The 15,537-nt window shown below is 39.3% G+C and overlaps 1 protein-coding gene across 2 annotated transcripts in view; it reads left to right on the forward strand.

Moving 5' to 3' along the window:
* The window catches only part of LOC117041261 (teneurin-2), a 479,562-nt gene that overhangs the window by 444,481 nt on the left and 19,544 nt on the right, over positions 1 to 15,537 (forward strand). For both annotated transcript variants that reach the window (XM_033139834.1, XM_033139833.1), the window contains exons 24-27: positions 463 to 617; positions 1,149 to 2,023; positions 10,550 to 10,725; positions 14,576 to 14,811. In XM_033139834.1, coding sequence (XP_032995725.1) covers positions 463 to 617; positions 1,149 to 2,023; positions 10,550 to 10,725; positions 14,576 to 14,811 — 1,442 coding nt within the window. The remainder of the gene's footprint in view (positions 1 to 462; positions 618 to 1,148; positions 2,024 to 10,549; positions 10,726 to 14,575; positions 14,812 to 15,537) is intronic.

Consider the following 15,537-nt stretch of genomic DNA (forward strand, 5'->3'; position numbering starts at 1 on the left):
GGGGGAGGTTGCCTTGCCTAATGGCTGGAGATTGGCTACAATATCTACAGTAGTACAGTTTTTGGTGGGGCAACGAAAGCTCAGATTTATTACAGCATAGAGAACAAACAGATACTAAGACTGTACAGATACAAAACGGACTAGATGGACAGTTATTTCAATTAGTTTATTTTCTGGAAAAAAATATTGAAAAGTACTGTCAGCTTTATATATTTGTATATAATACCAGGAAACTAGTGGTGTTAATGTTAGCTTGTAAATTAATTTGTTGAGAATTTAGAATCAAAGATTTCATTCACTCTAATGGAGCACTCTTTTGAGATGGTTGAAATTGCGTCGTACTTCGGCTCAAAAAGTCAGAAGCAAATACTTACAAGTGAGCGACAGCTACAATAATTGGTGAATTTATCAGCAAATCATGAGGTCAGATAACTCATTTTTACTTTCTTTGCACCCTGGTAGGAATTGCAGTAGATAAGTATGGCCTTATGTATTTTGTTGATGCTACAATGATCCGAAAAGTTGATCAGAATGGAATCATATCAACTCTGCTTGGCTCTAACGACCTAACTGCTGTTCGGCCACTAAGCTGTGATTCCAGCATGGATGTTACCCAGGTAGAGTGTTACTTCTTGTTTGTAATAAAACAGATGGTTATTTATTTTGGATAAATGCCTAGTTGTTCTCCCTAGGTAACACTATGTATTCCAATCTGATGGGGGAAAGGGGTTTTGAATGTATTGATGATACATTCTGCAGCAGATGACTTATCTCAGTGATAGAAAAATAGAGCTGTGGTCATATTGTGTTTAATTGGCTTTGATTTTCCTATATATCTTTGAAGCATTTATTCCCATGTACTGCATATATCATTACTCAGTGTAGGCACTGTGTATAGTTTTAATAAATAGAGAAATGTGTCCAAGTGAACTACACACAGTGTAGCTCTTTGAATTTCTCAGTTAAGATTTGAGCAATTAGTTGTTATTTCATACATAGAATAATAGAATTGTAGAGTTGGAAGGGACCCTGTGGGTTATCTAGTCCAACCCCCCTGAATGCAGGAATCTCAGCACATAATTTATATGCGTTCAAAGAAATGTCCAGATTGTTCTAAAACCAGTCCTAATTTATTGTGACTCTTGTAGGTGCGCCTGGAGTGGCCAACTGACCTTGCTGTTAATCCAATGGATAACTCCCTGTATGTATTGGAGAACAATGTCATTTTGCGAATCACCGAGAACCATCAGGTTAGCATCATTGCTGGCCGTCCAATGCACTGCCAGGTTCCTGGTATAGACTACTCTCTCAGCAAACTGGCCATTCATTCTGCATTGGAATCAGCCAGTGCCATTGCCATCTCACACACAGGAATTCTTTACATCAGTGAAACAGATGAGAAAAAAATTAACCGGCTTCGCCAGGTCACCACGAATGGCGAGATTTGCCTCTTGGCTGGGGCAGCTTCAGACTGCGACTGCAAAAATGATGTCAACTGTAATTGCTATGCTGGTGATGATGCTTATGCCACTGATGCCATCTTAAATACCCCATCCTCCTTAGCTGTGGCACCAGATGGCACTATTTACATAGCAGATCTTGGAAATATACGTATCAGGGCTGTCAGCAAAAACAAACCTGTTCTTACCTCTTTCAACCAATATGAAATTGCATCTCCGGGAGAGCAGGAACTGTATGTCTTCAACATTGACGGTATCCACCAATATACCCTCAGCCTTGTTACAGGAGAATATCTATATAATTTCACCTATAGTGCCGATAATGATGTGACGGAGGTAATTGATAACAATGGCAACTCTCTAAAAATTCGGCGGGATACCAATGGAGCACCACGTCATTTTCTAATGCCCGACAATCAAATAGTGACTCTTGCTGTTGGCACAAATGGTGGGCTTAAGGTAGTGTCAACCCAGACCTTGGAACTTGGATTAATGACTTATCATGGGAGCAGTGGTCTCTTGGCAACAAAAAGTGATGAGACAGCATGGACGACCTTTTATGAGTAAGGCTCTTTTCAAAATAATGTTGCACATTCATTTTGTGTCTAGGTGATAAACAAGTAGGACTTAATGATGGTTCAAGGACAAGGCAGCATATTCTGTGCCTCAAAAGACCACTAGTTCTGCACACATTTTCTTATTTGGCATAATCTACTCTAATTTCATTTGGGGGATTTTTACATAATTGCAAAGTGCTTTTCAAGGTCCAAATTTGGCAAGGTCAAGGGAAGAGGCTTGAGATGGGTGAAAGAATTTTCAGGTAAGGATAGACGGGTAGAGAATTATACAGAGAAGAACCATCCTGTGAATTAACTGGTGGTCTTTGTTTTAGAGAAAAGCATAGGAACTTATAAAACTACCTTATACAGAATCAGATCAGCAGTTCATCTAGGTTAGCATTGCCTATACTCACAAGAAGCAGCTCCTACGGTTGCAGATAGGACATTCCCATCCCTACCTTGGACTGAGCTTCAAAACTTATGCATGCAAGACAGATAGTCTAATACTGAGCTTTGACCCTTCCCCAAAAATATCTGCCTTTAAATTTTATATATTTATTTACAAATGTTCACATCTTTTCAATGCAGTTCAGAGAACACAGTAATGACATTCAAGTGAATTTGGATAACTGCTCATGTTTTGAATGTCCTTTGGAGAAGCAGTTGTACTACAGTGCCCAGCAGCCTGAAATGCAATTACAATTTATGGATATTTAGGATGCATGCATATGTATAGCAGCTGCCAGGATAGGACCCAGCGTTCATGATCCTGCATGCCACGACAGAGAATATTTCCCATACTTGCTCTGCCCAACTCATAACCTAATAAATGATGGCTACACCCTACTAAGCTTTCTTTCTCCAGGTATTTCAATACTGCAGTTTCTTTTGGAACTCAGATGACAAGTCTTGCTGTTCAAATGGGCAGGATATTGGGACCGTGCTCTATCTGGGCAGATAAAGCATGGATTGACTTTGCTGATTGCTCATTCCTGAGATTGTTGAGGAAATTGGATCCTAAGGTATCTGAAAGAAATTCAGTGTGACTTAGATAATTTCTAGAGAGCTCAAAATTACACTCGTTTCAGGAACTAGTAGGTGAGAAAGACAAAATTTCCTCTTTAACTGAAACAGATGGCAGATAAGGTACTAGGTTGCATGTGTGTGTGTATGCGTGTCTGCACAAGAAAACCAGTGTCATTAACAAATGTTTTTCCAAAGATCGTCCTCAGCTATATATTTTGCCAGTGTTGTAGAATTTCTTCAAGTAAGTGACATTCTGCAAATACTGATTATGAAAAATATGAATATGCAGATAGACTATTATGTAGGTGATTACGGGTAAAATGTTTAGCTGCCTACTGATAGTTATGTGGCATCTCTTGTCCTTTATATGGAGTTCACACCCTTCTAAGAAAGCACATTAACTTGCCATGTGACACAGTAGGCTGAGGTGGTTAATATTCATAAGTAGAGTCCTTGTCAGGGAAGTATCCATCCTCGGTGTTGGAAATCAAATATTTTCCAAGATAAGATTGCTTTTGATAGCGCTTATTGACAGCCACCCAGTTATCTGTCAGTTGTAAATGGAAAAAGATTAATCCACCATTTATTAAGAAATGGTATATGGGATTAGGCTACATGGTCAAACTAACCAATGTGATAAGATTAAGAGAGAGGAAGCAACAAAATGATTTGTTTATACATAAATGGAACTTGTTTATTCACTACAAGAATGGCAAGGTACAGGAAGCACTTCAACCACATGCTCTGTTAGAAACAATATGATCAGGAAGCTGTCCCCCCTTTTTTTCTTTTGCCCCCTAAAATAAATCTTATTTATTTTTGAGAGTTTAAAAGAATGATCTAAATGTTTACTATTAGCTTACATACACCCTTAACATTACTCTGATTTGGTTTTCTTTTCCATTTTGTAGGTACACTATGTAAGGATTACTATGATTAATGTACTTCCCACTGGTGATTAATTACAATTGTATTATTTACTGTATCAACATAATTACCTCAGGAAGAATTCAGTGTCACACTCTTCTGATCATTCCATCAGCACAGGCGTTCCTGCTTGCCAGACAGTCCCCCTGCATGCTGTTCTTGGGGTTCTCCTGAACCTCCAGACCAGATTTGGAGGGAGGAGAGGGAGGAAAGTGTCATTGTGCTAGCAGGAAGCCCTCACACTGGCTTCCACTAGTGCCAGGTTACTTGAATCTGGGCTTTTGGGTTGTATTAAACCAAACCCTACTCAGTCTACCAGTTGAAATTAATTAACCTAAGTTATGCCATAAATGCATCATTGAATTGTAAAGTTGGAAGGGATCCTGAGAGTCATCTAGTCCAACCCCCTGCAATGCAGAAATCTCAACTATTGACAGGTGGCCATCCATCCTCTGCTTAAAAACCTCCAAGGAAGGAGAGTCCACAACCTGCCGAGAGAATCTGTTCCACTGTCAGACAGCTCTTACTGTCAGAAAGTTCTTCCTGGTGTTTAGTCAGAATCTCCTTTCTTGTCACTTGAAGCCATTGGTTCAAGTCCTACCCTCTGGAGCATGAGAAAACAAGCTTGCTCCATCTTCCATGTGACAGACCTTAAGATATTTGAAGATGGCTATCATCTCTCCTCTCCCGTCTTCTTCCCCCCCCCCCAAGCTAAACATCCTCAACTCCCTCAGCCATTTCTCATAAGGCTTGGTTTCCAGACACTTGTCTTGAGCATTTTGCTGGCCACCACACATTTTGTAGCTTGTCAATATCCTTCTTAAATTGTGGCTCCATGTTCATTAACGTCAGTGACTTTTCTCTAGTATTGAATCCTACCCCTACTTTTTCATGCTTATATATGTTTGTATGGAAGTTTGGTATAAAAAAGCAAACAAAACTTCTTTTTTTGCAATAGATCTGCTTGCTGGGAAAAGCTTCCATCTTAAAGGGAAGTCTGGAAAAGGCAGCAGATCTATGCGCAAGGGAGCACCCTAGCCTTCTACTTCACTTAAGTATGGTCAGCCCAGTGTTCCTCACAGCGGCTCAGTTCAGAGATAATAATGCTAAGCTATTGTTTAGAAATATGTGAGTGAGCCTGGGCAAGCCTCAGGCTTGCATATTTGGCTGTTTATTTCTCCTCTGATGCAGCCACAAATAAATTGGAAGCATCCATTTCCTGGTTTAAACTAATTGTAGTTTCTTGTTACATTCAGACTGGGTCAAGCTATCTTTAGTTTATACTGTGGCTTACTGAAACAGGTCAAGGTCAAACCCAGACTTATTATCCTGGGTTGTTTCAATAAATGCTAGTTTAAACTATTTATGATCCATATCAATTTTGCATACATTCTATCCCATTTCTGCATTAGTCTGCATTTTTTAAGAAAAAAAATCTGCATTAAAATTTGTATTTAAATATGTGTTTAAATACTGTTCTGTCACAGAATGAAAATGCATTTCTACACTTCTTTTCTTTTACTAAAATGCACATTATAATGCATTTTGGTATGTTTTGAGAGCCAAGAACTGTATTACAGAATTCAGAGAAGTGTGATAATTACGTTTCAGTTAGTACAGGAGATGTGGATCGGGTCTGTTTGCACTGGAATTAATAAAAGCCAAATTCTTCAAGCTTCCTTAGTTTTAACAAACCAAAATTCACTGGTTCAGACATACGACAAACTAGAGTTAGTTTCAGCTAGGTAGTGGATTCTTCGGATCTCCCTGTGGCTGTAGCAGAGGAGTGGTGTGTGTAGAGGTTTTTACATATGCAGTAGACCAGGGGTGGCCAACGCCCAAGAGACTGCGATCTACTCACAGAGTTAAAAACTGGCAGTGATCTACCCCCTTTTTTGGGTTTAGGTCAAAGTTGTTGAGCTTTTTGTCAAAGTTGTAAAGTTCTTGAGTTTTTTTCAGGGAGGAGGTAAAATGTTGAGCTTCTTTTAGGGGAGCCACAGTTGTTCAGCTAATGATCTATACGAGTGATCTACTGCAGACGTCCAGTGATCTACTGGTAGATCACGATCTACCTGTTGGACATGCCTGCATTAGACAAATGTGTCTACAGACATCAAACAAACATTGTGGTGAAGTACATTCCTCTTCATTTTATCAGTGCCTCCTCCAGAAAATGAATATAAATATTTCAGCTTTTCCTGGGGGGGGGGGGACTGACACAAAGACACCCTTTGTATGTTTCATCTCTCCCCCACACCCTAAAAAAGAAACATTACTTTTTAGAAGACTCAGGGTACCATTAGATCAGGCTGCTTGTTGGTAATTATTAATCGTTACGTGGCATCTTCAAAGTATGTAACCCCATAATGGGTACACCAGACAACTATATTCAAGGACATAAAAAGTCATATTGCTAATATAGTTGGAAAACTAGCTACCATTTCTAAAGCCATAATTTTTTTTAGGTTTTGGTGGAGTTTATCAATGGAGTAGGAGAGCACTGCCACCTGCTGATCATTTTGTAGAATAGCCACTTGCAAATGTGTGTTTCGTGGATCTTGCTGATAGAGTTACATTATTATTTTTTGGACCAGGAGATGTGTGACCACCTTGTCATTCCTTGTCTGAAAGACAGTTTACAATGATATTGAAACAGGCTTCATCTAGAGTAGCATGAAGCAGTTTCGTGAACAGTAAACTACTGGAGGTTTTTAAGCAGAGCTTGGATGGCCATCTGTCATGTACTGTATTGAGATTCCTGCATTGCAGGGGGTTGGACTAGATGACCCCCCCCCCGGTATCCCTTCCAACAGTATGATTCTATGATTCAGTACTGCATAGTTTGTTGGGGTGGTTTAGGCTCACTAGTGCAGGCATACAAATATACACCTTTTAAAGCTAACTGTGGTTACAAAAATAAAGAAATGCTTATTTGGTGAATAATAAAAATGTATGAATAAGGTAATAACTAACAGCAGATTTATGCAGTGTAACTTTGAATGGGTCACACTTTAGATTGCTCCCATTAGATAACGGCAGACTTAGGTGCTCTTGTGTCCTATAAAATAACTCACCTATTTTGAAAACACTGAATAGGATTGACTCTAATTGTTCAGAATTTTGTGACTGTGGATGATGTGAAAACAGTCTAATGGATATATTGGCTAAAATGCTCCATGTACATTCTGCTGAGCCTTGTATATTTTAAATGCCAAGTTGCTGGCTAAGCCCACTAGGGAATGAATTGTCAGGCAAATGTAAGATTTACAACAACAAAAATAGCAGCCAGGCATAACCATGCATAAGGGACACCCAAAACAATCCAAGATACTGGAGCAATTTGAGCAAAATATGTTAGGAAATATGTTAGGAAAAATAGTAGCAGGATTCATGGAATCATAGAATTTTAGAGTTGGAAGGGACCCTGAAGGTCAACTAGTACAACCCCCTGTAATGCATGAATCTTTTGTCCAATGTGAGCCTCGAACCTACAACCCTGTGATTAAGAGTATCATTCATGTAAACCAATGTAAACCGGTTTCTCCTAAATTAATGAACATGGTGTAGAATCTGACATGCCTGGCAATTATTTTAACTATAGGGCTAATTTGTAGTAATACATTACATCATTTAGAAATAAACACCACATGCTGAAAGGAACTGCCATGGCCATAAAGTGATACCATTCTCCTCCCCATCCTCAGTTTCTTCTAACTAATGTTCCTAGATCAGGGCATTTTCTTCAGATTAATGACTCTCTAGCATTTCTGAGATACTAACTCCTCCCAGCCACTCATCAGTTCCCAGGAAATGTCCTGCTCCATCATAGTTATTGCTTAATAAATGTATTTATAGCTGCCTACTGTCTGGGTCCGTGCAATAATTAAGTCACATTATTGAGCACCTAATGCAACCCAGTCAGGAGGACTCGTTTCCAGATGATGACAAGCATGTTTCCAGGACAGCAGCTGCCATTCCCCATATGCTATTCAGTCTGCTGCTTACCTTTCCTCCTGGACAAGTCTAGAAAGAGTTACACAATGGGACAATTTGCCAGTTTCAGTTATTAGTGCCTCATTAACACATCACTATTCCCACTTGCTACCCCCCCCCAATGTCTCTTGAGAAACAGATAACATTAATTTTCTGCTCCTCCCAAAAAATTGCTGATCCAGAGGTTTTTTAAAAAAATGATCAAAGCAATTTGCACCAAATGACTTTTTTCTTCTGCCAAATGAAGTAATTTTTATCATATACATAATTTTAAATTGCTTTATTAAATCCAGTTATGCCATGAGAGAAGGCATTAATAGCTGTATTCCCTGAACAATGATTGGTGTTTTCTATTGCTTCAGGAGTAGATACCACCCACTTTTTCTCAGTAGTTCTTTTTGTGAAGTTCTCCTCCTGATAAAATGGTATTGCTTATTTCTGAACCCCTTCTGCTTGCATATTTGTTTATTAATTCATCTCGAGATTGTTTTTTTTTAATTCTGTTCTGCAACCAAAAAAATCTCACAGAGCAGAAAAAAAGAGGAACAAAGACAATCCCTGCCATCAAGGATTGTGAAGGCTAGGTAGACAAAAGAAACACACACACACACACAGACACATTAAGGCTACAATTCTGAGGCTTAGGGGACTGTGGGGACGGAGGCTGAAGCTGATTTTTCTGCCTTATCCAGTGTCCTGCCACAAAGGGGAGGAAATAAGCAAGGTTGGATTACATCAGCTCCTGGGCTGGTGTAATTTTCTTGCTAGTTTGGGTGTGTGTGTGTGTTGGGACTGGGGAGGCTATGCATTCTTTGGATCCATGCCTTGTCTTGCTCCTCTCCCTGGCATACCCTCCTTTTGACCCTAGTGACCTCACAGCCTCTGACATCAGTGTATCAAATGCCTCTGAGGTTGCCACAGGAGTGAGGAGTGGAAAACTGGCATCAGATCGCCCTCTCTGTCAAAACTGCGCCTTTGCCCTGCTGACACAAATATCTACCTAACCTTATCACTGAGTGTAGCATTATGTATTTCAATTGGAGCTGCAATAACTGCAGAGTAAAGATTCCTCCAAAGTAGAGTACCTTTATCTTCAAAATGTACAGCATTTGGTTACAGCATATCCCAAACTTGTCCAGAGGCTGCTCCCCCACGGTGGGAGCAGAACCGTAGCTAGGTGATCTTCCGTCCCTGGCAGAACTGTCCAGATTGTGCCCCCCTAGCCACTGACAAATTAGCTCTTCTTTCCACCTCTCCTCCAACCCCCCAATTCCACCCATTCAATTAACCCTCTATTTAAAACCATTTCTTATGAGGCAATAATCAATATTTATATTTATGGACATATTTTTAGCTGATTTTGTGCGACCCCGTTGCTTGCACCCCTGGCAGGGTCCCACCTCAAAAAAAAACCCCACAGCTACAGCCCTGGGTGGGAGTCAGCAACTTCCAGACCAACCAAAATAGCTACAGAAACAAGGAAATCAGGACACACAGTTTTCCCTGAAGATCACTTTTATCTGTGGTCAACTTATGGGTCCTATTCACTGGCTCATTTCACACATAATACCAAGTCACAGTGAAAAAAACATGATAAAATTCAGACCTCACACCTTACATAGCACACTCTGGTTATTGCATTTCATAGCAAGTCATGATTTGGAATGTAGTGGATGTAACCACTAACTATAGGTTGTATTTGCTGTCCAAACCAAAACTGTGAATCATTCTTTGTGAGATACTAACATAATTTGCTGGTTCAGATGCAATGGCAAACTATGGTATATCTTAGATGAGTTATTGAACAAGTGCATATCAGGAGAAGGAAGCACATGAACAGAAGTGGTTTGCCTGAGATACAACGCCCTGATATGCACCTGTGTGCTAACTCCTCTGATATGTAGGTAAAAAGGTTACTATTTCTGGATGTTAAATTGTTTACATTTAAAGCTATTAAAATTTATTGCTTTTTTGCCATTTAGATTTTAACGTTTCCAAGAGGGACATTTGGACTTTGCTTATTCTTCCTTCTCCCAACTGAAATTTCTGCTGTCCCTCTCACAGACATTTCTAGGCAGATAATGTCACTGCACACTTTGAAGAATGAAATTTTCTGCAATATTTTTTAGTTTATCTTATGAGGGGGAAATGGAAAGAATGGTTGCTCAGTAAGCAGAGGCAAAGAGAAGATGTTATTGCACTCTGTAAATATATCAGGAAGAAAAACTGAGTATCCGAATAACCGTTCTCCAGGAAGATTCATAGGGGAAAAGGCATCCCCAAAGGTTTGCTAGATGCAGCATACTCCTTTCTGGCCCTAGGGTTCTATTTGCCTTGGCACATGAATCTAACAGTTAATTGTTTCTCTAAAATGTTGGTGCATCTTTGTTTTTGATACTGAAAAAATATTGTACACCATTCATCTTTGCTGTAATAATTTGCTCCTGTGATATTTTTATTTCAATTCTCTAGACTTTCACATCTGTTTCATATTTTTTTTAACTTCAGAAAGTACATGTATATATTGGCTCAGTTCATTTTTGAAAAGTTAAATATGTGGGACTTCTTTCTTGCATCTTTTAGTTATGACCACGAAGGACGCCTAACCAATGTGACTCGCCCTACTGGTGTAGTAACCAGCCTTCATCGTGAAATGGAAAAGTCCATTACTATTGATATTGAAAACTCCAACCGGGACGATGATGTCACTGTAATTACCAATCTCTCCTCTGTGGAGGCATCCTATACAGTAGTTCAAGGTATAGAAATGCTTCTCAAAAGAATCATTATCCAATAACAATAATCACTTCTTAGTTAATGAATGTCCACCTCACTACCACCCTTTGCATAGGACTGGAAGGAAGCATAGATATTATATGTTCTGTTGGTGTGCAAATGCATTTGTTCACAGAAAAATACATTCATGTCCTGTGGATCATTCCAATTCAAAAAAGGAAATCAGATTGTTCAGCATTTTTTAATGCTTCCCATATAAGATCTAATGACAAGTTTGAGAAGGAGCTATATCTATACATTAAAAATGTTCCTTAAGAGTGAGAGAAGAGCCTCCCAAGATGAGCTCCTTCCAGACCTCAACACGTTTGTGCTTCTTATGCCAGGAGACACAGGACTAACCCAGATCTGCAACTTCTCACTCAATGCAATACATATCTTGCATGGATTATCCATGCTGGGGATCCAGGTGACAACCATGCTTTTATTTTGAAAGCCATTTATTCTTCTTAATGCTCCCTGTGCAGACATACATGTGTGTAGGTACCTGTGTAGAGCTTATCTCAGGAGCTTTCTAAAGCTGAAACCTGTGAACTAGTGCACATGGTCCCTCTCTCCAAGCAAAAATATCTTACCTATTGTACATGCCTCAAGGAGGAGGAAAACTCTTTCCTTCAGTTTTCTTTTGAATGATGCAACAGTCACATTGAAGAAACCTTCCTAGTGGAGATTCTCTTCAGTGAGCTTTATTAAGTCCCTGTCTTTTTGTGGTTTGTTAGGAAACTTTTACTTACTTTTACTTACAGTAATTAGATTGTTTTTTCATGGTTTGTGGTTGTTTATTTTAATTAGTTTGCTTCTTCCTTTGCCCTGTACACCTATGGGGCAGTAGGTCTTGTTTCACAAGTATTTCCAGTTATAGAACTAAGGTACAGATCTCTAACAGCTGTGATGGCTGCCTCATCTGTTTAGGAAATAAATCCTGCCCTCTGGGGAAGGAATTTGCTAAACAAGGTTGCAGGAACTGATTGGTCATCATATTTCCGTGCTTTTCTCTGGAAGTGAACTTTGCAGACATCTGATATTATGGCCTTTGAGTTCACTTGCTTCCACCTCCCTTGTACTTGGGTTGTTGGCTCCCCCATGGGCACATGACACTTATTTGTTACAATTTAAAACTTCCCTTTTGGCAGCTGTTACATCAGCTAGCATGTGACATTCTGTGACTCACCATATCTTTGCAACCATCAAGATAAAGTGTTTTTATACCTTGATAATGATACTTTTTGCCTAAAGTTATATCCAATTCAATCTCGGTCAAGATTTGGTTCTTCTGCATGTTTTCCTGACATGGAAAGCACCTTTCAATTGCCACTTGTTTAGAGGGATTTGTCCTGCCACCTTGATAGAATTTACCTGCATTCCATACAACTTGTTAAAGTTTGTTCCAAACAAGCCATGTTTACCTGTATGACCCAATGTAATGATGTTCATAAAGCTTTACATCTTGGATGTATGAGCAAGGTCTGATGTAGAATTAATTAGAGCTTTCTAAACAGGGTGTTGCTGTTTTTTGCGAGTTACCTTAGATGATCACAACTCACATACCCTTTCCCACTAAAGATGCCTCATTCTCAACTGGGACATTTTTCATGGCTCAGTCATGAGGCAAGGGACATTATTTTCCCCCTTGAGGCATGTGCAGCAATTAAATCCTTGTACCTTGAGGGACGCAGGTGGCGCTGTGGATTAAATCACAGAGCCTAGGGCTTGCCAATCAGAAGGTTGGCGGTTTGAATCAAAGTGCAAGTAGATAAATAGGTACCACTCTGGCAGGAAGGTAAAACGGTGTTTCCTTGCGCTGCTCTGGTTCACCAGAAGCGGCTTAGTTATGCTGGCCACATGACCCGGAAGCTGTATGCCGGCTCCCTCAGCCAGTAAAGCGAGATGAGCACCGCAACCCCAGAGTCGTCCGTGACTGGACCTAATGGTCAGGGGTCCCTTTACCTTTACCTTGATGGAAAAGGCATGAGTATCTTATCCTGAACTTCTACTCTTGAAAGTTTCCAGGGCATGCTCTGCACAGATGCAGGGAACAGATGTGTGAGTGCATTACCATGCACACAAAAATCAAGTACAGCCCAAAAGTAGAATGATGTAGAGGTCCCAACGAAAGAAGATTGGATATAGAAACTAACGGAGTATGCAGAAATGGCGAAACTTTACTGGAAGAATAAGAAATCAAGAACAACAAACTTTTTAGAAAGCAATGGAAGGGGTTTATTGAGTATTAACAAACAAACTGTAAACAGATCAAGACATTGGCAGGATTATTGTAAAAACCTGCATGTTTGCGTGTGTGTGTGTGTGTGTGTGAATAGACAATTAAAAGAATAAGTTAAGGCAATTTGGAGTATGCAGGAATGGATGAAAATAAATGTAAGGAACCGCAGAAAGAGGGAGAAGGGAGTTGAAATTGAAAAGGTTGAAATTAGGGTTAAATGATTGTAATGTATATAAATGAAAATTATATTTAAAAATTTTTAAATCAAGTACAGATAAGCAAGCTGGTGTTTCTCCCCATGGTATCTCTCCCTTGGGTCAGTTTAAAGCATTTTTATTCAATCAACAATTTTCCTGTGACCCATTTACCTCTAGTCTGAGGTCAGGAGAGAGTTGCTAAGAGAACTAACATTCTTGTTTATTCTGTTAAGGAAGGCTTAGATTTCCTCAGCTTCAGAAGACAAATTTACAGCATAGTCACTGCAGCAGGGATTTGTAAGGGAGTTAATGGGAGCCTTACAAAAACAGTTCCATATTTCATATGCTATGACAGTGTTACCAAAACTGCAGTGAAATGAATTTTGTTGATTTTTTAAAATTAAGAAATAATGTCACTGAAAACAAACATGGCCTTCTGACATATAAATGCCAACAATTATGAACTACCGGTATTTGCCTGTGTTGCAATGCCTTTATTTCTGTGCTACCAGATGATTAATTAGGTAGATATTTTCTTTCTGACAGAAGGATAGAGGTTCCTGGATAGCAGCTGGTCACAGCATTGCCTTGCTGGAGAAACTCTTTTTTGGTTATTCTAAAGAATAGGTCTGGTTGCAACAGCCACTCGAGAGTATAACCAAGTCATAAACTTGGTTTTATTTCTGTAACTTCTGTCAGTCAGTAAAAAGCCAGGTGTCTGCTTGGCTAGTACTATTTATTCAAGATAGAATGAAGAATGACACTCTCACAAAAGATTGTGTCTGGCAGCTCATTCTGAGTGAGCATCATGCCTTAAGGACCAAAACCTAATCTATAACATTGCTACACACACAACAATAATGGAGCTCTTAAACCAGTTTAAAAGGAAAAAACTGCTTATTTCTAAGAAAAGGCTCCAGCCATCTCTTTTTTCATTTCCAATTTGAATTGATTTGTTGCTGACCCAACACTTCAATTAAAATAATTTTTCCTCAGATTATACATGTAGTCACAAATATCAATGATATTTGTTATAAAAATATCAATATACATGTAGCCACAAATATCAATGATATTTGCTATAAAAAATATCAATATACATTTTGATTTACAATTAAGAAGCAAGTGGGAAACAAAATCCTAATAAACTGAAACACCTCTGCTGGCTTCAAATTTTTAATAATGTTGTTCTTCACATAAACCACTAACATCTCAAATACTGTACCCACTTCCCCACCACACAACAGTTGCTGGGAAACATCATTTTAGATTTGCAGATGCACAATGAAAGCCTAGAAAATTAGGTAATATGTTTTCTTTATGACTAATGCTGCTAAGTTCTCTCTCTCTCTCTCTCTCTCTCTCTCCCCCCCCCCCCCCCCATTATTGCTTCAGATCAAGTGAGGAACAGCTATCAGCTCTGCAATAATGGCACCTTAAGGGTGATGTATGCCAATGGAATGAGTATTAGCTTCCACAGCGAACCACATGTGCTAGCTGGTACTGTAACCCCAACCATAGGACGATGCAATATTTCCTTGCCAATGGAGAATGGCTTAAATTCCATAGAGTGGCGCCTCAGAAAGGAACAGATTAAAGGAAAAGTTACTGTGTTTGGAAGAAAGCTCAGGGTAAGTTCAACCCAGTCCTACAATAAAACAAGTTGTTTCAGAAATGGGGACTGTTATCAATTCCTATATGCTGTATTATTTATTTCATACAAAATGTGAAAGTGATATATGCCTGGGTTATTTGAACTAAATTAACTATATGTACACATAAGCTTCAAGCTCTGTTTGCAAATCCTATGCCACAATCCATTCACCAAAATCAACTCCACCCCAATCTGAGCTACAGTATTAGAAGTCAGCCTGACTGGGATAAAGCCCCAGAAAGAAAGAACTAAAGAGGGGAAGAAGGGACAATTTAAATTGTATCTCCTGACCATAATTTTAACTGGGGCACACCTGGCTTTGATGCCTGGTGCCTGCAGTTGTCATATGGTTTGGTCCTCAGTGTGGTAAAATGCACTCTAAAGAAAACCGGTCAAGCATTTATAAATTGTTTTCAGATGTACACCATTCCATATCTCTTTACAACAATTTGAAATGATACAGTCCTATCTGCACTATACATTAAAGTGGCATGATACTGGTTTCAAACAGTCTAGGCTTCACCCAAAGGTTCCTGGGTACTGTAGTTCGCTAAAGGTGCTGAAAGTTGTTAGGAGATCCCTATTCTCCTCTTTCCAGGGAACTCTGGGAATTGTAGACCTATGAGGGGAATAGATTTTTTTTTTTTACAACCCTCAGCTCCCTTTGCAAACTACACTTCCCATTATTCTTGAAGGGGGGGAG

This window comes from Lacerta agilis, chromosome 2, assembly GCF_009819535.1.
Source record: "Lacerta agilis isolate rLacAgi1 chromosome 2, rLacAgi1.pri, whole genome shotgun sequence".
Classification (NCBI taxonomy): Eukaryota; Metazoa; Chordata; class Lepidosauria; order Squamata; family Lacertidae; genus Lacerta; species Lacerta agilis.